The following is a 25,004-nucleotide window of genomic DNA, read 5'->3' as shown; positions in this document are numbered from 1 at the left end:
ATTTGCATTACATCAACCGCAGCCTTCGTAAGATCATTCAACAATCTCTGGGCTATGTCGAAAATTGAAATGGTTTGGTCATACTCTACGCAAGCCCAATTGAGACGACACCATAACAGTTTCATACTGGATCCCGCAAGGAAGTCGCAGATGTGGCAGACCATCGAATGCGTGTGGGCGACTAGCCGAAGAAGAAGCAATACAAGCAAGCCCCTCTTGGCGGCAAGTGAAAATCTTAGCTTTAAACAAATCTAATTTTAAATTGTTTAGTGGGACCCTAAGTTCCTTCTAGGAATGACGGAAAAATATGTATATTAGTAAATAAAATGTAATTCTTCTCTATTTTTCACATTATTTGCACAACAAAAGAATCAACTTTTTCTTATAATTTGCAACCCAACTCGTTGACGAAACTCACGATGTACAGAATGCCGAATCCACGATGACGTGACAACTGATGTTGCTCTCACAATTTTGCTTGGGATGGTCTTCGATGTAATCTGTGATACTTGGACAAAACTGTATGCATTAGGCAAGCGAGCGAGCTGCTCCCATTATTCCCGCATCATCTAGCAAACTTGTAATATGAGATTATGTGAATTTTGGCGAGCATTACTTTCGAGTCTGCACTCTTTTAATTGAGCCTGTGGCTATCGCTATTGCTTAGGAATAGTTTTAATTCAAATATGATTAATCAAAATAACAATAATGGTAATATATTCTTAGTTGAAAAGAATTTTCAACTCAATCGGATCCGGATTTTTCCTCACGAAATGCTCAACTATCTCATTCATCATTGGGATTTTGTGTTTAAAGAAAATAAATTACTTTCTTGAAAGGAAGGTCCGGCAAGTGTAACCAATTAAAAAGTGCATAAATTTAGTTTGGAAAATTACTTTTCGTTCAGTTCAAAGTAAAAAATGTGTGAAAATAATACAAAATTAAGAATAAATTTACTTTTACTCGATATGACTACATTTCGTTTTGACTATGGCCTTGAGACGGCCCAGAAGCGAGTTGCAAGCTTCCCTAATGTGACTTGCAGGTATTTTGGCTCACTTGCGAACAAACATAGAATTGTATGCCGTAAGTACAAACCGGTGCTATTATTTTTTTTATAAGTAATTTTTTGTGAATTGATAAGCCTGAGCGCCTACCAATTAGGTGATATATAGAAACTTATTCAATTTCAAGTCAAGCTCGTCTCGTTTTTTTTATTTTGACATGAACTTTCCAGCGTAGTTGGGCAACAAGTGCCGTGCCGAGTTTTTTGGCCTCGTTTGTCCAAAATAATAATCATAATGAAATTTTTTCACAAATGTTTTCGAGGTACATTTTCAAACATTTAAGAGTACTTTTTGGGCTTTTCTTAATAGAGGATCAAATTGACCATCAAAAAGGAAGTGAGGCGATTTAAATATCCTACAAATACTATTCTCTTGAAGTTCTTCTTTAGAATATTTATAACTATATTTCTATGAGAAATCGATACGTAAAAATTCCAGTAACAGAAATTTGGAAACTTTAAAAGGCAAGATTCGATTAAAATATTACATATATTCATAATAAAGTATTAATTCAATTCATTCTTAATAAAATATAAGTTCATATGCGTGTTAACATATGCGTGTTAAAACATATAAATACTTAAAATATCCATATATGTACAATATGTACGTAAATTTGTATTTTTTTTTCACTTAATTACCCACTGGCGATAATTACATCATTTTAATTGTTGAAGCGGGCTGTGCAATTATGTGAGTTTCACTCGTACAGCGAACTAATGTTGCGAAACAGGTGCCAATCGAACGTGTAAATGGCAACAGGTTGACACAGGTATAAAAAATTAGCTTAGAACTTTTATGACAGATTCATAAATGATGACAAATAGATAACTAAGAGAAATACCTACATACATACAGACATACATATGAATATGAATAAATCAAGCAAATAGGAACGAAAATCATAGTTTTCAATTACGTAAACCGAGAATACCTAGCATACGTATGTAAGGACAAGGGCGGTTGATAAGTTTGCGACTTTAAAAGAGATCTGGGAAGACGAGACCCGCAGAGGTAGCCCAATAACGGTAACCATCGAAAAACGAAATTGTGACAGAAAGTAGAAGAACTACAAAATAAATGGAAACAGATTGAATTGGAGAGAATTTTTAATATTGTAAGTATGCCCAAATCGGCAAATGATAATACTACTTGGAAGAATACTACTTGAAGAAGAAAATAAAGTTGGATTGGTCACGTCCTTCGTAGACAATGTGACGATTTAACAAGAGCCACTATTGAGTGGAATCCGAAAGGCAGCTGTAGAGGAGGCTCGTAAGGCCGCAGATGAAGGTCATCGAACACTTGGAGACGATTGTTGGATTTGGAAACGCGCACCGTGAATTCATGTTCCACACTTCATTTCGTCCACCATGTATTTCCCTTAGACTCGATTATGTTGAAAAATAACAAATATTAAACCAAAATTTGCATTCATTAACTACCTTGGGACACGAATTTTTCAACCGCCCCTCGTATGTATGTATGTTTTTGGACACATCCCACATAGTTTCACTTGTGCCACACAAAGAAGAGAATCTGCACATTGCTAATAATGAAAACAATTAAATAATTATTGGGTCGGTAGTAATAAGCAAATTACTTTTATGTCTTCCGACTACGAAGCCAAGCAAATAGTTTAGGGTTTATAAAAGGTACTAAAAAAGCAATTTTCTAACTCCTAATGCAGCTACTTATTAATTTTATATACAATATTTGCATACACAAAGGTGGCGAATTCAAATAAAAACAAAGGTGTATGGCAAATCAGCATCAATCATCATTCCAACGAAGTGAAGCAAATCGGTCGAATAGTTGAAGTCAAACATTCAATACCAGAAGTATGAGAAATTCATTAACGACAGCATTTAACTGAGACTACCAGATTCCTCTGTGTTTGTTTAGCCAAGCGAACCAGTTGCATGATTAATGATAATTCAAAATCCAATAAAAATATGAAACACTTGGCAACAAGGAATTTATTTAAAATTACGTAAAAAGTTTCATTTCACACAAAAATGGCAGTTACTGAGCATTAATCGATATAAAATACTTTCGAAAAAAAAGACAACTCAATACCAAATTTAAGTTAAATTCACAACCTGTTCTTCCGACTTAATACTAATTTATCCAGCCGCCGATTTCAATGCGCCTGGGCTCAATTTACGATTCTTGATCATATATCTTGGCTTGTAACCATCCTTGTCGGCGGTGTACATCGTCACCGTTTCGGTGTCGGTCTTCTCATCGTAAACCGTGTAGGAACCCATCACTACGAGCTGTTCATCCTTTGTACCCGGATTCATTACCACACCGATCTCCTCACGTTTGCTGCCATTTGGTTCTTCCAACCTGCACACAAGTTAGTATATTTGTAACGGTAATAAAGAATTTTCAAAATCGAATGCACGGGAAACTTACTTGAAACGGTAACCCTCCTTTGTGGGTGCCAGACTGTAGAACTCCGACATGACTGTGGGGTAAATGTAGTCCAGAAAACCGGCATTCACGGAGAGGGAAAATGTGGCCAAAATGGCTACAGCAAGAAACTGAAAGGAGAAATAAGTTGAAATATTACAAATTTATAAAAAGCTATTTGTGCTTGACGAGAGGGGCGGTGAATTGGGGAATTTAGTTAAATAGGAGACGAAAAGAAAAGAAAAGAAAAGAAAAGAAAAGGAAAGAAAAGAAAGCGGAAGTTTCTAATCAACTTTCTTATGTACTAAATTGCATTAAACCTATAAAAAAAATTTGTATGGTGAGGTCAATTTGGCTCATTAATTATATGCCAGATAGTCCAAAAGATTAACTTTGAGCTGTGTTGATAGTGCATGGGAGCGCCACTAAGTTGAGAGGTCCTTTTAAGACTGTTGCCTCATTCATTTTTTTCTGTAAGCCATGTACTGCTAATGTATCGGGTGTTATTTTAAGAGTTTGCAAACTTAATATGATAATACAAAACATAAATATGTTTGGGATGCGTTTTTTTTTACCATAACTCAGTAGATAATTATATGGGCCTACGGGTTACATGGCACATTCGATCACTCCAAATTTTGACTACTCGGAATAATAAATCTAATTAAGGCCAATCAGCAAAAATGGGATGCAACCGACGGTAATTTGGCTTCAATTCTTGCACGAGCTGTAGCTGTAGCTGAGATCTATAGCCAAGAGCCGTACGTGAGAATTTTCACGTAGTCGAAAATATATTTTGTATAAATTTAGAATAGAAAAATCTGCATGTCTTCCTAATTCCAGGTGGAAGTACTGGCAATAGAGAAAGCTGCCAAAGCAGCCCAGGACATTTGCGACGTGTATGGAGAAGGTGTAATAGACGAGTCTACAGCACGAAAATGGTTGCAAAGTGCAAAAATGGCGGCTTTGACATCGATGACATGTCGCGCAGCGGAAGGCCTTCTGAATTCGATGAAAAACGTCTCAAATCACTTTTGAAGCAGAACGGTCGTTATGAATTGGCGGAAAAAATGAACTGCGTTCAAAAAACGATTCTCAATCACTTTACTTCAATCTTTTACCGCATTTTATCTATTTACCGCAAAATTGGGAGCCTGAGTGCCTCACGAGCTCAACGGAAAAAACGAAGAGAGTCACCTTCAAATTGCTTTTCATAAACAGCGTTTTTTGTACCAAATCCTCACGAGAGGTGAGAAAACGCCAAGATGACGTAAAAGGAAGGAGTGAGTGACTGCAGGAGATACGCCAAAATCGAAAGCCAAGCCGGATCTTCATCCAAAGAAGATCATGATATGAGTATGGTGGGACTAGGAGGGCATGGTGCACTGGGAAACGCTCGAAAAGAATGCCATGGTCAACAAGGAGCTATACATTGCCCAGCTACACCACTTGAATGAGGCTGTTCGACTGAAAAGACCTCATCGACATGGTCAAACCATATTCCTTCACGACAACGTTGCATGCTGCACAAGTCGTCAAAGCTGCACTCCAAGCGCTCGAATTGGAGGTCCTTCAGTATTCGGAGTATTCTCCGGACCTTAAACCAACAGATAACCATCTTTTTCGCTCCTTGTCAAACTATATGAAAGGCGTTACCATGGGGTAACAAAGAGGTTCTTAAAAACTGGCTCAACAACTTCTTTAACACCAGACTACGCAATTTTTGGCGAACGGCAGCCACAAATAGGTCGAGAGGTGGGAATAGGTTGGAAACAGCAGCAGCGAAAATATAATTGATTAACTTATTGATATAATTATTGTTTTTTGTTTAAATAAAAGTCTTCGGTAAAAACGCTACGAGCTTATTCCACAACCTAATAAATATAGATGGGGGTCAGTCATCAGCTGCTTTTCGCCCATTATGAATTAGTTCGTTAACTAGTTTAGCGCTGAAGGTGAGGTTGAGTAGTTCAGAATTGTGTTATGGGGTTAGTGCAGAGGATGACAACTAACATTTCCATGTTACCAGTAAAATGCAAACCGCAAATATGAACTGAAATGTGAACTAAAATGTGAACTGCAAATGCAAACTGCATTGCGTGAGTGGATGTGACTGCTAGTATTTTCTATGTTAAGGAAAAGTTAAATTTTTAGGCTTTGATAAATTCGATTTTCAAAAAGAACTGCTTTCTCGAAAGTGGGGTTCAAAACTATGCAAAGAGTTGCCTAAGATCCAGACTCAAATTCAAGAGCGAAATTCTTTGAGTCAAATTAGAAAGCCGATAATGCAAGGTAACGCAAAATAAATCACTCTATCGGAAGACTTACAATTAATTTGGAAATAGCGTCGTTCGTCAATCATGTTTGACACTTGTGAACTTAGCTACAGTATACACACAGATAAGTAATGGAGCGCGTAAAAGTAAAAAAAAACATTTTTTTCAATCACTCAAAATAATCTTTTTTTATTCAAAAACTAAGTTGGATGAATAATTTTGTGCCACCTTGTACAACATATTCAAGGTCCCACAAGAGGATTTCTCCATATTTCGAGATAATTTTACCTAACTCTCTACTGGTGGCCGCCGTAGCCGAAGGGGTTGACGTGTGACTACCATTCGGAATTCAGAGAGAACGCAGGTTAGAATTTCCGTGCATGAAAAATCAAAATGGAAAAAAGTTGTTTCTAATAGCGGTCGGCCCTCGGCAGGCAATGGCAAACCTCCGAGTGTATTTCTGTCATACAAAATCTCCTCATAAAAAACCATCTGCCGTTCAAAATCGACATATCGGCTACTCCATTTGTGAAACAACAACAAGACGCACGCCACAAATAGGAGAAGGAGCTCTGCCAATCATCTAACAGAATTGTACGCCCCAACTACGAGTATTTATTCATTTTTTTATCTACCGATGTAGTGAAACGCATGCAAAAACCTCTCACTTTTTAATGACGGGAATCAGAATCAGCAACTTTGACCATCAATTTTATTTCAATGATTCACTAATCTGTATCTTCCAATACTTTTTTCATTTAACGATAGCAAAATAAAGAAGTTTTTCTGGTTTCACCTCAATCCTTTGAAATTTTGTAGTCAAAAGTCAAGAATGCGAGAACGACGCAAATCAGCTTCAAATCATTAACATAGCCATGGCTACTCCGCTCAAAACACAAATAAAGATCTTAATGAGTGATGGGCATCTTAGAAGTCATCATAAAAACAACAACATATTTACTTTGAAAAATGATGTAATTTTATTAAATTTTTGGCTATTTTTGTTCACTCTTCCGAAAATGTTTATTTACAAGTATTAGGCACAAGGTTTCATATCTATCCGCCAGCTACTTACACATACATGCATACATATGTAAGTACGCGTGTAAATAAAAATACTGTTAACTGCTAATAGGACTACTCCGCATGAAAATCGGCGCTGTCATCATTGAACTCCTAAATGTCAATATGACCTCCCATCGTCAGCCACAGTTTTTGATGAAGGCCACTTCATTTATCAATTTTCGAAAATTTTAAGACCAAGAATTTAATTAATCGCAAGAAAATGTGCTTAGAGGGGGGTTGTACAGATTCTTGTTTCACTAATGGGCATGCATTTAGCTTACTTAGATAATTAATATTAAAACCTGAAGCTCACTTCTTTATTTTGCCAAGTGGTAAATGTTGTATGAATCAATAAAAAAATTCATGCCGAGCGGCCATTATTCTGTTCTTATGAAGTTTGTTCAAGCCACAAAAGTAAATAAAAGAAAGATTTGGATGGTAATGCTTTATTCTTCAAAATTAGTTATATTATTAGAATTTTTTTTTTTGTTTACGGAATTCAACTGAAGCAGTTAATTACAGGGTGGGTCATGTAGCGTTTGCTTTTTGAACCACCTATTTTTTTGAGAATGGTAACACAAATGACATGCCAAATGTGTTCATAATTTACTTAAAGGTTTGACATTTGCGATATGGGACGCTATACGCTTGAACAAAATTGGGAAATATTGAAAACCTATTTCCAAAGTGGTAAGTCTTCTTCTTCTTTTCTGATTTTCATATCGGTGGCTACGTCAATAAGCAAAATTGTCGGATTTGGGACTCAGAAAATCCACACGTTACTGTAGAGAAGCAAATGCATCCACAACGAGTCACTGTTTGGTGCGGTTTTTGGTCTGACGGCATCATCGGGCCATTTTTTTTCGAAATTGAGCGAGGAGCCGCAGTTACAGTAAATGGCGAGCATTACCGTGACATGCTCAACGAGTTTGTGTTTCCAAAAATTGAAGAGGATGACATGGACGACATTTGGTTTCAACAGGACGGTGCAACTTGTCACTCTGCCAAAGTTAAACTCGAACTTTTGGCTACCGTTTTTGAAAACCGAATAATCAGTCGAAATTCCGATATCAATTGGCCGCCTCGGAGCTGTGACTTAAGCCCGTTGGACTATTTTTTGTGAGGAGCCGTTAAGGACAAATGCTATGCGAACCATCCAGAGACTATTGATGCTTTAAAACACGAAATCGAAGTTGCCATTCATGAAATTGGAGCCCTAACAATCGAAAATATGCTTAAAAATTGGGTTGATCGAATGGCCTACTGTAAAGCCAGTCGTGGCAGTCATTTGAACGATATTATTTCTCATTCATAAATGACAATGTTCAATTTTCAAAATAAAAAAAAAGTTTGAAAAAATATTGATTAGTTTTTTTTGTAGCCGATTCAAAAAGCAAATTTTACATGGCCCACCCTATATATACACTTATTCTCAAATAATCAAGCCACTTCAGCTTTTATAATACTCACAATATTTTTCGTGCTAAATTTTTTAGTTAATTTTTTTTTATAAAAATTTAGTTTATAGTCAACCAATTTTGTTTTGAGTCACTTTTTTAATGCATAAAAAAAATTATTTTGTGTGATGAGATCTTTATTTTGACCTTTACGCGCTCTATTGCTTCTCTGTTTGTACCTGCAGCTGTCTAGTTCACAAGTGACGAATAAAATTCTCGTACTATTTACAAAAATTATATATTTTCCAATAGGGTGATTAATTTTGCGCCATATTGTATAACAAAATTCTCAATTTTGCGTGCAAACAATATTTAAAAAAGGCAGGACGATTGTGAGCGACTTAAAATCTTTACTATTTTACATTTTTAATAGGACTATGAATAAGTTCGTGCGGTTTTACAACAGATGGCGTAACTTGATTATTATTCCATCGATCCACATTTCCAAACATTCATTGGAGAGCTACTGTCGTAAGGCACAAACGTCAGTATAAGTTTTTTATTTGAAGCGTAAACAACAATATTTTTACCACACTTGAAAATGTCGAATTTCGTGCCAAATAATGTGTTTTTGCGGGGAATTCTTCTTCATTATTTTAATATGAAGAAAAAAGCAGCCGAAAGTCATCGTATCTTGGTGGAAGTTTATGGTGAGCATGCTCTATCTGAGCGAACGTGCCAGAAGTGGTTTGCACGCTTTAAAAGTGGTGATTTTGGCTTGGAAGACGAAGAACGCGAGGGTGCGCCGCCAAAGTTCATGGATACCGAATTGGAGGAATTGCTCGATCAAGATCCGGCTCAAACGCAAGAAGAGGTTGCAAAAACTTTGGGAGTTGATCAATCAACCATTTCCAAACGTTTAAAAGCCATGGGAATGATCCGAAAGGTAGGCCATTGGGTGCCGTATGAATTGAAGCCAAGAGACGTTGAACGCCGTTTTATGGCATGCGAACAACTGCTTCAACGGCACAAAAGAAAGGGTTTTTTGCATCGAATTGTGACTGGCGATGAAAAGTGGGTCCATTACGACAATCCAAAACGTCGGGCAACGTATGGATACCCTGGCCATGCTTCAACATCGACGTCGGCGCAGAATATTCATGGCCTGAAGGTTATGCTGTGTATCTGGTGGGACCAGCTGGGTGTTGTGTATTATGAGCTACTGAAACCGAATGAAACGATTACGGGGGATGTCTACCGACGACAATTGATGCGTTTGAGCCGAGCACTGCGAGAAAAACGGCCGCAATACGCCGATAGACACGACAAAGTTATTTTGCAACATGACAATGCTCGGCCACATGTTGCACAAGTGGTCAAAACATACTTAGAAACGCTCAAATGGGATGTCCTACCCCACCCGCCGTATAGTCCAGACCTTGCGCCATCCGATTACTATCTCTTCCGATCGATGCAACATGGCCTGGCTGACCAGCACTTCCGTAATTACGATGAAGTCAAAAAATGGATCGATTCGTGGATTGCGGCAAAACCGACCGAATTTTTCACAAAGGGAATCCGTGAATTGCCAGAAAGATGGGAAAAAGTAGTAGTAAGCGATGGACAATATTTTGAATATTAAATTTGTAACCATTTTACGTCAATAAAGTTTCAAATTTCGAAAAAACCGCACGAACTTATTCATAGAAGTTTTCTACAAATTCTGTTTAAAAAGTTGAAAGTCCTGATAATAATTTTTTGAATTTATGTAAATTTTACACAAAGTTGGGTCCATTAAGCATTTGTAATAGACTAAATTATATTTCTGTAAAAAAAAAATAACGAAAAATATAGGAAGAAAAATGTGGGAGAAAAAAAAAATGGATACCAATTCCATATTTTATGCTGGCTAGGTTTGAAAACTTAAAAAAAATTAGTTATCTTAATAAAAAGCATAAGATATCTAAAAAATATTCTTCAATATTTTTAATTCAATTAAAATAAAATTTGAAAAATAGATTCCTTTGGTATATAGTTCCGTTCACTAGCGCAGGTCAACGCAGTGCGTCGCTTGCCATCCCAGTTTTCTCAAAATCTATTTCACAGTTATTTGATATGATTTCTTAAAAAAACAATAATAAGCAGTTCTTCATCAAATTTTCCACACTTCTTAAACGAAGATTTTTTGTATAATAACTAATTTTACAAGCGGTCGGCATAGCAGAGAGGTTTCGCGCGCGTCTACCATTCGGAAGTGAACAGGTTTGAAACCCGGGAACGAAACACCAAATGATCTATTAAGGAGATGTAAAAGCAATTAAAAGCCTTAGTCAGTGTGGGACTTTAACGCCACTAAAGCTCAATTTTTTTTACCTCAAAAATTTGAATAATGCACATTTTTTACAAAAAAAGGATTTATTTTTTTCAGCTTTAGCCACATTTTTTAATTAGCAACCTATTTTTCAATTAAGTAAAAATTCAAAATATGGTGCGCTGCTTTCGTAATTTTTTAACCGGATTATTAATTTTTTTAAAACAATTTTTAGTCTGTTTTTTTTTTTTTTTTTTGCATTGTACTTATAAAAACACCTTCTATGATTTGGAAAAAGTACTTATATAATCAGGTGAGCACTGGGTCACCTTATGTTTATTAATATGACTCGAAAGTGCTGAACATTTTAAACAGACATGAACTTTGTCTACTGTCTGTACAACCTCAACCTTTGTGGGTAAAAAATTTGGGAGAAAAATTAATCTAAAATTGCGCACTTAATACCTCAAAATGATGTCAAAAAACGTACGACGCCAATTCCAAAACCTATAAATCTTTCGATAGGGTAATTAATTATGTAAAGATTAATTCCATGTGCTTGGATAATAAATAGCAAATATTTGGTCTGCAAAATTTCATAGAGAGACAAAAAATTTTTTTTGTAATATAGCTAAAAGCACCTTTCTGACCTAGAATTTCGAAAAAATCGTTTTTTTTTTTCATGTTATGATAGTTTATACTTTCAAAAATATAATTTCAAACTTTTATATTGAAATTCGTTGTAGTTTAGACGTAACAGTCCTATAAAACGCGACCGGTTTGGAGTACGACGCCCAGGTATAAGTAGCGATTTAACTGTGTTTTTCTCGAAACTATTTTTTCCGAGTTGGCGTTGGTAATTTCTCAAAAAGTTCTGAACCGATTGATTTGAATTTTTAATGTGTTATTGAGTAGACTTCTGGCTCTCGCGGGTAGCGGTATTATAATTTTATAATCAATTTTTCTATTTTTTTTAAGACCGAGAACGGGAAAAAAATCCCTTTTTGTTGTTTTTCCAATAAACAGATAAAATATCTATTAGAAACATTTTTTTGTTTTAAATCTGCTACCCACCATAGCGACATATCTCCTGATGAGTAATCGACCGATTTTTCTTTTCTCAGACGTACCTGAGCAGCCCAATCAGTTACGCCAGTGGCATGTGTTACGTCAGGAAAAGCAAGTTTTTTTTATTATTGTCACTGGGAAAATTTTGTTTTTGTTTTTATATTTTGTAAATAAAGAATTGATTTAATAAATAAAAATGATTTTCAATTGATACCAATTGTTTTTCTTCAATTTTCAACGCCTTCAATTTTCACGTCTCTAGACCAGAAAGGTACCTAAATGAAATGTAAAATTTTAGTCAGTGCAAAATCAAAATGGATCCCTAAGGACCAAAAGGTCTATGCTTGGCTTAATGCCAACCATGCTAACCTAACCTAACCTAACCTAAAATCAGAATAGGGCGCATAAGTAGGATCCTTCAAAATATCTCGACACCAGCTACACCTAGTGGTCAATAACAAAATATGAAATATGAACATGTCTGAAGAGTCATCTAACTATCAGTGGAAACTTTACCAAAATTGATGAAGTCAGTTCGGTTATTATCCCGAAGAAATAAGCAGACAAGGATTTTTTAGCTAAACAGGAAGGATTATCAGCCAAACAAAAAAAAAACACCGATTAATTCAAAATCACAGACGGTCGCTTTTATTTACACTAAAAGCTGGTCACTCAAATATGAAGTCAATTTTTATTGAATTTTGGCACACCGCTAAACTATGATGAAATTAATTTTAAAAATGGATATTCGATATACAGAAATAAGTATGATAAAAGGTGTTTTTTTAGAGGTTAGGTTTTCAAGATGAAATAAAACGTATATAATTTAATGTTATGGCCAAGAATTTAGCTTTATTATAAAGATAAGGGTTTGCCATTATGTTTTAAAAATGATTTCGGGCAAGTGACCGCCGCGGCTGGCTTGAATAAATTCCAGCCAAGAGGCCCAATTTTCGACCACTTTTTGCAGCAATTCGGGCCGTATGTCAGCAATAACGAGCCGAATATTCTCTTCCAAGACGTCAATCGTCTCGGGCTTATCTGCGTAGACAAGCGACTTCACATATCCCCACAAGAAATAGTCCAGCAGTGTTATATCGCACGATCTTGGAGGCCACGCCACAGGTCCACGGCGCGAGATAATGCGCTCACCAAAAGTTTCCTTCAATAAATCGATTGTTGCGTTGGCTGTGTGGCATGTAGCGCCGTCTTGTTGGAACCAAAGGTCGTCCACATCAACATCGTCCAATTCAGGCACGAAAAAGTCATTAATCATGGCTCTATAGCGCTCTCCATTGGCTGTAACATTATGGCCGGCTTCATTTTTAAAGAAATATGGACCAATGATTCCCTCTGCCCATAGAGCACACCAAACAGTGACTTTTTGAGGATGTAACGGCGTCTCAGCAATGGCTTGTGGATTATGTTCACTCCAAATGCGACAATTTTGCTTATTGACATACCCATTCAACCAAAAGTGAGCTTCATCGCTGAACAAAATTTTCTTCGATGCGTCGCGCGAACCGAACCATTATTTTCTTAATACAATAAATTTGCACGATTTGCAAACGTTGTTCAGGTGTAAGTCTATTCATTATGAAATGGCAAACCAAACTGAGCATAAATCAAGTGACAGCTGTTAAAAAGACCATCTACGAAAAAAGTAGTGCCAACTTGAAAACCTAACCTCTAAAAAAACACCCTTTATATGTGCAAGGGTATTTTCAAATGGAAAACTATAAAGAAGCAGGAGAAAGGTTCAACCAAAATTCAACTTGACTAAACTTATTAAATTAAAAAATAAATTAAAATAACTTCATATGATATAAGTTTATGTGCATTGTCCTTTCTTTAGACTTTTTCAACGTTTCTATAACTTTCGATTTTCTAATAATTAATATGTTTTTCATTTTGAGAAGGAGGACATCACTTATACGTTTAGGCATAGAGTCTGCCAAGTTTTAAAGAGTGGAATCAGATATCTTATTCCACTCTTCCACTAACGCACTTTTCAGGTGTTTGATTGTCTCAAACTGCCAAACTCATTAAATCAATTGGGTTTAAATCGGGACTTAGTGCTGGCCAATCTAGAACTGACATTTTTCTTCACGATAGGAAGGCCTTAGTTAAACGAGCCGTATGGATTGGGGCGTTGTCTTGCTGGGAAACCCAGTCATCTCCGTATATGTTTCCCACAAACTCGCTTCTTCACTGCGAGGAACTTACAACTCTCCCCCACTAAATCCACGGCGACCCTCTTCACCACCTGGACAAAGGAGATCAAGCTATAACTCAAAGTGAAAGTCTATGACACACAAATTCCAACGGCTAACAACCCCAAAATATTGGGAGTTAACTTTGACAGATTGCTCTCCTTCTCAGCGCACACAACCGCAATTGCCACTAAAGTCCAAAAACGCAACAAGGTCCTCAAATCGCTTGCCGGCAGCACTTGAGGCAAAGACAAAGAACTGTTGCTATCGACATTTAAGGCAATTGGTCGGCCGGTTCTAAACTATGCTGCGCCTGTCTGGTTGCCTGGAACCAGTGATTCACAGTGGACGAAGCTTCAGACCTGCCAAAACACTGCATTAAGGAACGCGACAGAATGTCTTTTAATGTCACCAATACAACACCTAAATGATGAGGCCCTTATGCTGCCTGTTAAGGAGCATAACAAATTGCGTAGTAAACAGTTTCTGCTAGGGTGTTACCGCAGGTTTCACCCATGCAGACACCTGTTCGAGCCTGAGCCACCTCCCAGGCACATCAGGAGGCATTTCCTCAACTACGTAGATGAGATCTTAGACAAAACAAACAGACAGCTACTAGATCGGACAATGTGCAGGCAGGCCATAAACGACATTCATCGGGAGACTCTCACCACCTTCCTAAGCTCCCGACCCCCGAATGCCGTAATCGGAGTCCAACCACCACCAATCGCAGACGAAGAGCTCCAACTTCCCCGAGAGTCCCGCGTAACCTTGGCACAATTACGTTCTGGATACTGTAGCAGGTTCAACTCCTATTTATGCAGAATTGGTCCTAACATACTAAACACATGTCCTGCATGTGAAGGCACCTCGCTCGACACTAGCCACCTTTTCACATGCCCCAACAAATCCACTCATCTAACACCCCTCTCCATCTGGATCCAACCCGTCGAAACAGCTAGTTTCCTGGGCCTACCGTAAGATGAGCTAGACGAAGACGACCGATGATTACACTACACTGACAGGGCAAAGTTGCTGCTACAACAACAACAACCAATTTCGCGAAAGCTGTAGTTTTCGCTATGTAAAGTTAATATTTAAGTTTTGTCACATTTGCCCATTTTTTAAGGTTCAGCATTTTTCCGCTTTTTTTCACGAATTACAAATCACACAATCAAATAATTACAAAAACAAGGTGTGTGAACTAAGTGGTGGAAAAACAAATTTCAAGTCTACTAGACTCTGCCAAAATTCAGCTACACAATTGTCCGGTTTTTAGTATCCTCTTCTGCAGAAATACAGCCAGCGAAAAATATAATATAGGATCTTAACATTTTGACCCGTTTTGAAAAACGTTTTTTTTTTTGTCATTGTAATGCTCATTATTTTTTTATAAATGTATAACTTACGGTCTAAAAATCATATGTATGTATGTATATCAATTCAAATTGCAGTAGCTCAATATTCTAATAGGACTATGAATAAGTTCGTGCGGTTTTTTCCGAAATTTGAAACTTTATTGACGGAAAATGGTTACAAATTTAATATTCAAAATATTGTCCATCGCTTACTACTACTTTTTCCCATCTTTCTGGCAATTCACGGATTCCCTTTGTGAAAAATTCGGTCGGTTTTGCCGCAATCCACGAATCGATCCATTTTTTGACTTCATCGTAATTACGGAAGTGCTGGTCAGCCAGGCCATGTTGCATCGATCGGAAGAGATAGTAATCGGATGGCGCAAGGTCTGGACTATACAGCGGGTGGGGTAGGACATCCCATTTGAGCGTTTCTAAGTATGTTTTGACCACTTGTGCAACATGTGGCCGAGCATTGTCATGTTGCAAAATAACTTTGTCGTGTCTATCGGCGTATTGCGGCCGTTTTTCTCGCAGTGCTCGGCTCAAACGCATCAATTGTCGTCGGTAGACATCCCCCGTAATCGTTTCATTCGGTTTCAGTAGCTCATAATACACAACACCCAGCTGGTCCCACCAGATACACAGCATAACCTTCAGGCCATGTATATTCTGCGCCGACGTCGATGTTGAAGCATGGCCAGGGTATCCATACGTTGCCCGACGTTTTGGATTGTCGTAATGGACCCACTTTTCATCGCCAGTCACAATTCGATGCAAAAAACCCTTTCTTTTGTGCCGTTGAAGCAGTTGTTCGCATGCCATAAAACGGCGTTCAACGTCTCTTGGCTTCAATTCATACGGCACCCAATGGCCTACCTTTCGGATCATTCCCATGGCTTTTAAACGTTTGGAAATGGTTGATTGATCAACTCCCAAAGTTTTTGCAACCTCTTCTTGCGTTTGAGCCGGATCTTGATCGAGCAATTCCTCCAATTCGGTATCCATGAACTTTGGCGGCGCACCCTCGCGTTCTTCGTCTTCCAAGCCAAAATCACCACTTTTAAAGCGTGCAAACCACTTCTGGCACGTTCGCTCAGATAGAGCATGCTCACCATAAACTTCCACCAAGATACGATGACTTTCGGCTGCTTTTTTCTTCATATTAAAATAATGAAGAAGAATTCCCCGCAAAAACACATTATTTGGCACGAAATTCGACATTTTCAAGTGTGGTAAAAATATTGTTGTTTACGCTTCAAATAAAAAACTTATACTGACGTTTGTGCCTTACGACAGTAGCTCTCCAATGAATGTTTGGAAATGTGGATCGATGGAATAATAATCAAGTTACGCCATCTGTTGTAAAACCGCACGAACTTATAAATAGACCTATTACAAATTTCACCAAAATTTTAACCTTTTTATTCGAAATTTTCAGAAAAAATTCAGGACCGGTGTTTTAAAGTCTATTAAAATGTAATAAAATAAAGCATAAGCTTGGAGTGGCTCAAAATTCCAGATAATTTTTGATAATTTTTTCCATGTTGGTATTTTTGATAACTTTTTTGGCGTTTAAAAAAAATGCCTTGTATTCCTTATATGGAGAAATCGCACAAGACCGCTAGGGAAAAAATTAACAAAAGTCAACGAGAATTTTGAGCTAATTTGAATTTCACCTGTATTATAAAAGTTGACGCAAAATTAATCACCTTATCGGAAAATTTATAATTTTTGAAAATGCGACGTACGTGAATCATATTCGGCACTTCTGAACTAATCAGCTGCTGTATACAAGCATATGACCAGTGGAGCGCGTGGAAGTCGAAATAAAGAAAATTTAATAAAAAGATTATTCAAAATAAAATTTGGAACTTTTTGCCTTGTACGAAATTGTACTAGAATTTAGTTGGCTTTAAAACTTTGTACCCAAAATTTTTTCGATAATTCTGATTAAAAAGTTTGAAATTTTATGAAAATTTGTTGTATTCTGAGAAGTTCTGTACTAAGTTTGAAACCTCATTCAAGAAATTAAAAAAAAAATGTTTAATTGAAAAAAGCAAAACAAAAAAATGTGTAAAAACTGGTCAAAATTGGAATTGTCGAATGAGGAATTGTAGTTTTAACACAGGTTGTTTGCATGAATAGATAAAACCATTTTTTTATTTTCCTTCCGTAAAATTTTTTTGCAAAGTAAAAATGAAAAATTTTACAATTCGTTACGAGATAGAATACATCAGTACTCAAGAAATATAATATATAAATTATCACTTCCCACCAAAATTCAATCAAAAACAAATAAACAAAAAAAATATATAAAAAATTATAGCAGACTGGCGCGTACCTTGAAAAGAATTTGGCTAAGTTTCTACTCCAGTTTCATACATAATATACATCTCCAAGTTGTTCCACAAATGGAAGCACCACAAACCCCACACTTAATTACCTACATTTATGTCATTATCGCTTACACTCTTTAATGGACATTTGGCTGAGCTCTTCCTTCTGTTTGTAGTGAACGACTTAATGATTTTCCACAAATGGAGAGACCTACAATTTTAATGCCGCGCTTCGGAAGTTGGTTTTGTAAGAGAAGTTATTTTTTAATGGAGGAAGTACTCGCTAACATTTGTCATGCCTTTTCGGTTATTGATGTTTTTGTAACGACATAAAACATTTGTCACCAACTTTTGAAGAACTTCGTTGGAGTGACAGTACCTAGCCGGATAAGACATCCGAGTCATTCTAAGAATGTAAAACTGACTATCAAGGGACGACCCCCAGATTGCCAGAAAAATATTCTTAAATTTCAAATAGGCAATGAGCTCCAAGCCGAAGATTTGCTAATTGTATGTCACACACAAATACACCAGACTGCGATGGCCGCCAAAAAATAACATACCCAAGCATATTTCATGGCACACAAATACAAAGTTTCTGAAGTTTTTATGTATGCACAAAGGCTTTCATATTTTTTTTAATATTTTTTTTTATAAATAAGTTACAGTTAACTGTAATACTTCATTAACTGTAATACTGCATCAATCACCATAAATCTTAATCGTCACTTTGTTACCAAATTCACTGAGGTATCCGTTAAGTGCTCACTTACCAGCTTAGCGGATGCCATGATGAGGCTCGTTGAAGATCACAACACTAACTGAAATATGATAGCAATTTTATTAAACATTTCGCTTTCGTTTTGAATTGAATTTGCAAAATGACAATAATTAAACGGTTAAACTTAAAACTCTTGCTACACACACACACATGCGCACATGCATACATATGAACACATTCATTATTTACTCGTATTATGCAAGTCAGAATACATAGAAGATGCCAGTGGGTATTCACATGCTTTTGCATACACACACATACATGTACACATATACACACATAAATATTTACTTATTTGTTTTTTGTTTTGGTTGTCTTATTCAAAAATTTAATAGGTTTCGTAAAGTTTTAAATCTTCTACTAAACCGGTCCGTGCATAAAACTTGAAAAGCGCTAATCAACAACTTAAAATCAACATAGCCACCAAGAATAGTGATGATATATGAAAAGAAAAGGGGGAAAAAATAAAGCAAAACAAGTAAGGAAATGCTGAGTTCGGTCCGAACAGAACTTTTTATGTTCGCGCACATTTCAGTAAAATTCTACTAAATAAAACAAATAGTTTTTGATGATAAAAATCTAAGTTTCGACTTCCAGACAAGCGTCTGTTTGTATACTGCAGCTGATTAGTTGACAAGTGTCAAATATGATTGGCGTAAACCAGCATTTGGATGGATGGTTCCATGTGTAGAAGTCCACGCAAGTCGGGAAAGTTACTGACTGCCATTCACTTGGAAGTGGCCAGGACGATTCTTCTGCATATGGTTCAAGCAGCTCACAACATCCGGAATTAACCCACGTATCCTCTGGGTAGCTTCCGAACACCCGTTCGGGAGTGAGCTAACGTGAGAAGGCGAAGCCACTTAAAAATCCCCGCAATGAAAAGACTTACAAAGTCTCGGATGAGAACTACCTTTACTGATGACGGCCTCTGCAAACGAAATAAGGATTACGACTTGAGGGCAAGCACCTGGAATGTCCGGTCCCTTAACGAGGAATGTGCCTCTGCCCGGCTGATTGATGTCCTCGTTAGAGTAAAGGCTGACAGCACTGCCATTCAAGAAATGCGATGGACGGGGCAAGGCAAAAAAAAAACATAGGACCTTGCGATGTCTACTACAGTTGCCATGTAAAGGAGCACAAGTTCTGTATCGGATTTGTTGTGGGAAAGAGACTTCGTCGCCAAGTAATGTCGTTCACTCCGGTAGACGAGCGTCTCGCAATAATCCGCATCAAAGTCCATTTTTTTAACATCTCGCTAATTTGCGCCCACGCCCCGACGGAAGAGAAGGACGATACGACCAAAGATTCCTTCTATGAGCGCTTGGAACGTTCCTATGAGCGCTGCCCCCGTCACGACATAAAAATCGTGCTTGGCGACTTCAACGCCAGGGTGGGCAAGGAGGGAATTTTTGGTCCCACAGTCGGAAAATTCAGCCTGCACAACGAAACATCCGGTAACGTACAGAGGCTGATCGACTTCGCCGGGGCCCGAAACATCGTAGGTTGCAGCACCAGATTCCAGCATAAAAAGATACACCAAGCTACCTGGCTGTCTCCTGGTCCAAAAACGCGAAACCAGATCGATCATGTTGTGATAGATGGAAGACACGCTTCTAGTGTATTAGATGTACGTACGATCCGAGGACCCAACATCGATTCGGATCAATACCTTGTTGCAGCCGAACAGCCGGCGAGCCCGAAAAAACAGTTGGTATGACGAGGAATATCATGATGCCGCAGAAAGGAAAAATGCTGCCTATAGAGCCACGCTGCGATCGGGCGCAACGCGAGCTATGTGGGATCGCTACAGAGAGCTAAGAAAGGAAGAGAGACGCGTTATCCGACAGAAGAAACGAGAGGCCGAAATACGTGAGTGCGAGGAGCTTGAGATGCTGGCAAATAGGAACAACGACCGAAAATTCTACCAGAAAGTTCGGCGGCTTACAGAAGGTTTCAAGACCGGAGCGTTTTCCTGTAAGCACAAAGACTGCGAACTGGTGACTGACGTCTAGAGCATGCTTAAATTATGGAGGGAACACATCTCGAACCTGTTAAACAATGATAGTTGCGCATGTCACAGAGTATGTGAAGATCCCTATACCCCAATCGACGACGACGGAATTTACATTCCGCTACCCGAACAAGACGAGGTGAGAATAGCGATAACGCGGCTAAAGAACAACAAAGCCGCGGCACCGACGGACTGCCGACTGAGCTATTCAAACATGGCGGCGTGGAGCTGGTAAGGTGCATGCACCAGCTCCTATGCAGAATATGGTCGGATGAAAGCATGCCTGCCGATTGGAATTTAAGTGTGCTCTGCCCAATCCATAAGAAGGGAGATCCTGCAATCTGTGCCAATTACCGCGGGATTAGTCTTCTAAATATCGGCTATAAGGTTCTAGCGAGCGTATTGTGGAAAAGCTGAATACCACCGTCAACCAACTGATTGGACCTTATCAGTGTGGCTTAACACCCGGAAAGTGTAAGTGGAAATATTTAGAATACGCCAAATCTTGGAAAAGACCAACGAAAGGAGAACCGACACACACCATCTTTTCGTCGATTTCAAAGCTGCATTCGACAGTACGAAAATGAGTTATCTGTATGCCGCGATGCCTGAATTTGGTATCCCCACAAAACTAATACGGCTTTGCAAAATGCCGTTGTTCATCACCAGTAGCGCCGTCAAAATTGGGAAGGACCTCTCCGAGTCGTTTGATACCAAATGAGGTTTCAGACAGGGTGACTCGCTGTCATGTGACTTCTTTAACCTGATGTTGGAAAGCATCGTACGAGCCGCAGAACTTAATCGCTCAGGCACAATATTTTATAAGAGCGTATTGCCGATGATATTGACATCATCGGCCTTAACAACCGCGCTGTTAGTTCTGCCTTCTCCAAACTGGATAAAGAGCAAAGCGAATCGGTCTGGTGGTGAACGAGAACAAAACAAAATACCTCCTGTCTTCAAACAAACAGTCGGCGCACTCACGTATCGGCACCCACGTCACACCCACGTTGACAGTTATGATTTCGAGGATGTAAAGGACTTCGCATACTTAGGAACCAGCATTAACACCGATGACAATGTCAGCCTTGAAATCCTACGTAGAATCTCTCTTGCCAACAAGTGCTACTTTGGACTAAGTAGGCCAAGTAGTAAAGTAGTAAAGGCCTCTCTCGACGAACAAAACTAACACTCTACAAGACGCTCATCATGCCCATCCTAACGTATGGCGCAGGAGCTTGGACGATGACAACATCCGATGAAGCGACGCTTGGAGTGTTTGAGAGAAAGATTCTGCGTAAGATTTTTGGACCTTTGCACGTTGGCAACGGCGCGTATCGCAGGGGATGGAACGATGAGCTGTATGAGCTTTACGACGACATAGACATAGCGCAGCGAATAAAGATCCAGGGGCTACGTTGGCTGGGTCATGTCGTCCGAATGGATACAAACGCTCCATCTCTGAAAGTATTTGATGCGGTACCAGCGGGTGTTAGCAGAGGAAGAAGAAGGCCTTTGCGTTGGAAAGATCAGGTGGAGAAAAACTTGGTTTCACTTGGGGTGTCCAATTGGCGCCGATTAGCACGGGAAAGAAACGACTGGCGCGATTTGTTAAACTCGGCCAAAATCGGACCAATTAAGAAGAAGAAGAAGATGCCACCATTTGCTAAAATCATAAGTTTTCCGATAAAGTGATTAAATATGTGCCACTTTGTATAGTCTAAATCTATCTCCTACTGTTACTCCTATCTCCTCCTGACTCCTTTATACTCTTACATACAACTGTTATGGGAAGAAAATTTTAATACCCTTGTGTACAAGTGCGCGGGTATAAAAACCTAACCGCACGAGAATGTACGCAGATGATCACGAAAAACAATAAACGGCTAATAGCATTAATGATGCTATTAGGAAGAACGTGAGAAGAGAGAGACGATTACGAAATTTCAAGAAATCACTAAATGGTTGTATATCTCGAACGCGTACGTCTGTCGCGAAAATGTAGAAAAACCCCAAACAGAAAAAAACAGCTCAATAAGTGTTATGACAACAATAAACATTTCAGAATATAACAACAACATACTAAGCAGTTTTCATTCATAAAAGCGCCACCAGTTGTACTTTGAATTTGAGGGAAAATCTCCGCTTAGGTATAAACAGCTATATGAAACATGTATGTATGTATGTGTGTATGCATTGTATGTGTAGTACGTCTATATGAATTAATAATTGTGTGTGTGTTTAGCGAGTTCGTCAGCCGGTAATAGGAAATCACAAATTTCGTTCACTTTTATCCGCATATTTGGAAGTCTAGTCATAGGCACATAAATTCATATAATTGTTTTAAACATTTATTGTTTTCTTATTCATTAGAAAGATTGGTATCTAAAATAGTCACTAGGGAAATACCATTGAACTTTGTGGCGGTACGAATAACTGCCAAGGAAGGCGAAGGTTGAACCCGGATCGTCACGCCACCGATGATGAGGACTAATAACTGCTAGGGTTGGAAAGGTTAAATGCGCATACTTTTAAGAATGAGTCATGAACTCATGCTAATACTTACATATATATGTATCTAGAATGTAGCACGGATTATATTCAAAAACTTCAAAATACAAGTTTACTCCTCAAAAGTGATATTATCGCCTTCAAGGTAATCCCCATTAACTCCAATTATGGGGAATTGGCACTTATGCCAGCGTTTGATCCAGCTTTCGAAACATTTCTGCAGCTCTATTTTCGGTATAGCCACCAGAGCCGTCACTGTGCGCCCAAAGCCGGCATGTAATAATAATAATAATCAGAGCCGTCTTCGATTTTTCCACTACTTCCTCTCGGCTATTAAAACGCGTTCCCCGTGGTGCTTGTTTGACTCGATCAAACAGAAAAAAATTGCAGGCAGACATACATATCAGGTGAATTCGATGGCTATTGACTGGCATTCGTTTCCTTCCTTGTCAAACACTCACGGATAATGATGACACTGTGCGAGGGTGCGCTATCACGGTGGAAAATCCACGAGTTCTTTTCCCACAAATCCTTTTTTTTTGGCGAATTGCTTCATGTAAATGTCTCATAACGCCCAAATAATAGTACCTATTAACAGTCTGATCTTCTAGAAAAAATTTGTGGTGCACTTTACCGAGCATCGCTTTGGTTTTTGCCTCAAAACGTCGTGGTTTTTTTGGTCTAGGTTCATTAGGAGCCCTCCATTCACTCGCTTGATGCCTGGATTGTATCCGGTACTGCGTTTGATGAATGTTGGGACGGATTAAGTCTTGGAAATCATGTCGTTAGCGATATCAACGCGACATTTTTTTTTTTCATAGAATTCAAGTCGTTTGGGGCCAACTTTCAGCAACACGACGTCGACCCAAATCATTTACTACATCGTCCTGAACGGATCCATGAGCAATGTTCATGTTCTCTATCAGCTCACTGATGGTTAATTTACGGTTGTTGATCAACTTTTCTTTCAATTTATTGATATTTTCGACGGCCTGCCACTACGTTTGCCTCCGCGATGGATTCACGATATCTTCTGAAGTGTTCATGCGCTTTGTTTTCTTTAGAACATCATTACCGAGACAGTTTCCCAACATTTCTAGGGCTTTCGTACCTTTGAATCCATTTTTGACACAAATTTTAATGCAAACTCGTTGTTGAAAACTCAACTTCATTTTTAAGACTATAAATTTTAAAGTCACGTGCAGGGTTAGATTTACTTAAGATGCCGTAACTTTTACAAATGTCAAGAAATACGATGCAATTTTGGTAGGATGTGGTAACCAAACAAAAGAATCAGAACTTAAATCAATTGACTTAGAGCGACACCTGACGGTTGTTGCGGGAACTTTTTGGTTTAAGGCGGTATGCGTAATTACGGAGCAGGCAGCCAAATGCATCCTGCTAGAATTTGTACACGAAAGATTTGGAAATGGAAAGTCGCATCATCCCGAAATATAGATGAAATCAGGATATTAACTCTCTGCGACTTAACTTCCCAGGAACGACATTAATAACGATCATTAACTTTAAGAGCGAATTCAAGATAGCACTAGGAAAAAAGCCAAACTGGAACGTATCTGCTTCAGTGATTGGCATACATTTGACAGAAAGAAGTTTGTGCATATCGCGATACTTATTTTTCTTGATTGGCGCGAATACGAGTTTAATAAAGCCTTAAAAAAGCCATTCCAATGAATGCTACAAATGAAACCGTTGGCGAAAAAGCTGTTATTAGCAACGAATGGTATGACGCAGAATGTAGGGAGCTCAATAAAGCAAAGAATGAAGCAAGAAACGCCTGCCTCGAAAACAGTACTCGAAGAAACTTACAAAAATATAAAGAAAAACGAAAAGAAAAACCAAAAAAAAATTATTCAAAAGGCAGCTAGAAATAATAGAGCAAGATTTCCACAACAAACAAACGAGATCTTTGTACCGCAGGATAAAGCAACACACGAGCCAATGCCAGCCGAGATTGATGGCTTGCAAGAACAAAAATGGTGATTTAGTGAGTGATAGAAATGAAATGCTAAATATCTGGAAAGAACATTTTAACGAACTCTTAAATAATAATAAAAATGACGCGCCTATTGGTACTGTTTACACAGTAGAAAATAGGCTAAAAGACCCCGATCTTAGTGACACGAAAAGAGCAATAGAGAAGCTGAAAAACTACGAGTCAGGTG

At 38.2% G+C, this 25,004-nt stretch overlaps 1 protein-coding gene across 1 annotated transcript; it reads right to left on the bottom strand.

Moving 5' to 3' along the window:
* Positions 1-3,015: 3,015 nt before the first annotated feature.
* LOC128860175 (endocuticle structural glycoprotein SgAbd-9-like) lies at positions 3,016-18,354 on the bottom strand. Its single transcript, XM_054097469.1, has 3 exons — positions 18,286-18,354; positions 3,489-3,616; positions 3,016-3,419 (listed from the first exon to the last, which is right to left on the bottom strand). The coding sequence occupies exons 1-3, from the start codon at positions 18,301-18,303 to the stop codon at positions 3,194-3,196; spliced, it is 372 nt and encodes a 123-aa protein (XP_053953444.1). The 5' UTR covers positions 18,304-18,354; the 3' UTR covers positions 3,016-3,193.
* Between the last annotated feature and the right edge of the window lie 6,650 nt (positions 18,355-25,004).

This window comes from Anastrepha ludens, chromosome 2 (assembly GCF_028408465.1).
Source record: "Anastrepha ludens isolate Willacy chromosome 2, idAnaLude1.1, whole genome shotgun sequence".
NCBI lineage: Eukaryota > Metazoa > Arthropoda > Insecta > Diptera > Tephritidae > Anastrepha > Anastrepha ludens.
Note: the sequence above shows the minus strand (reverse complement) of the source record. Positions and strands in the feature narration are given on the sequence as shown.

What these genes read in the sequence shown, in the direction of transcription:
- LOC128860175 (XM_054097469.1), bottom strand. An exon ending in AAGGAGGGTTACCGTTTCAA is followed by an intron (nt 3,420 to 3,488) that starts GTAAGTTTCCCG and finishes ACTTGTGTGCAG; the next exon opens with GTTGGAAGAACCAAATGGCA.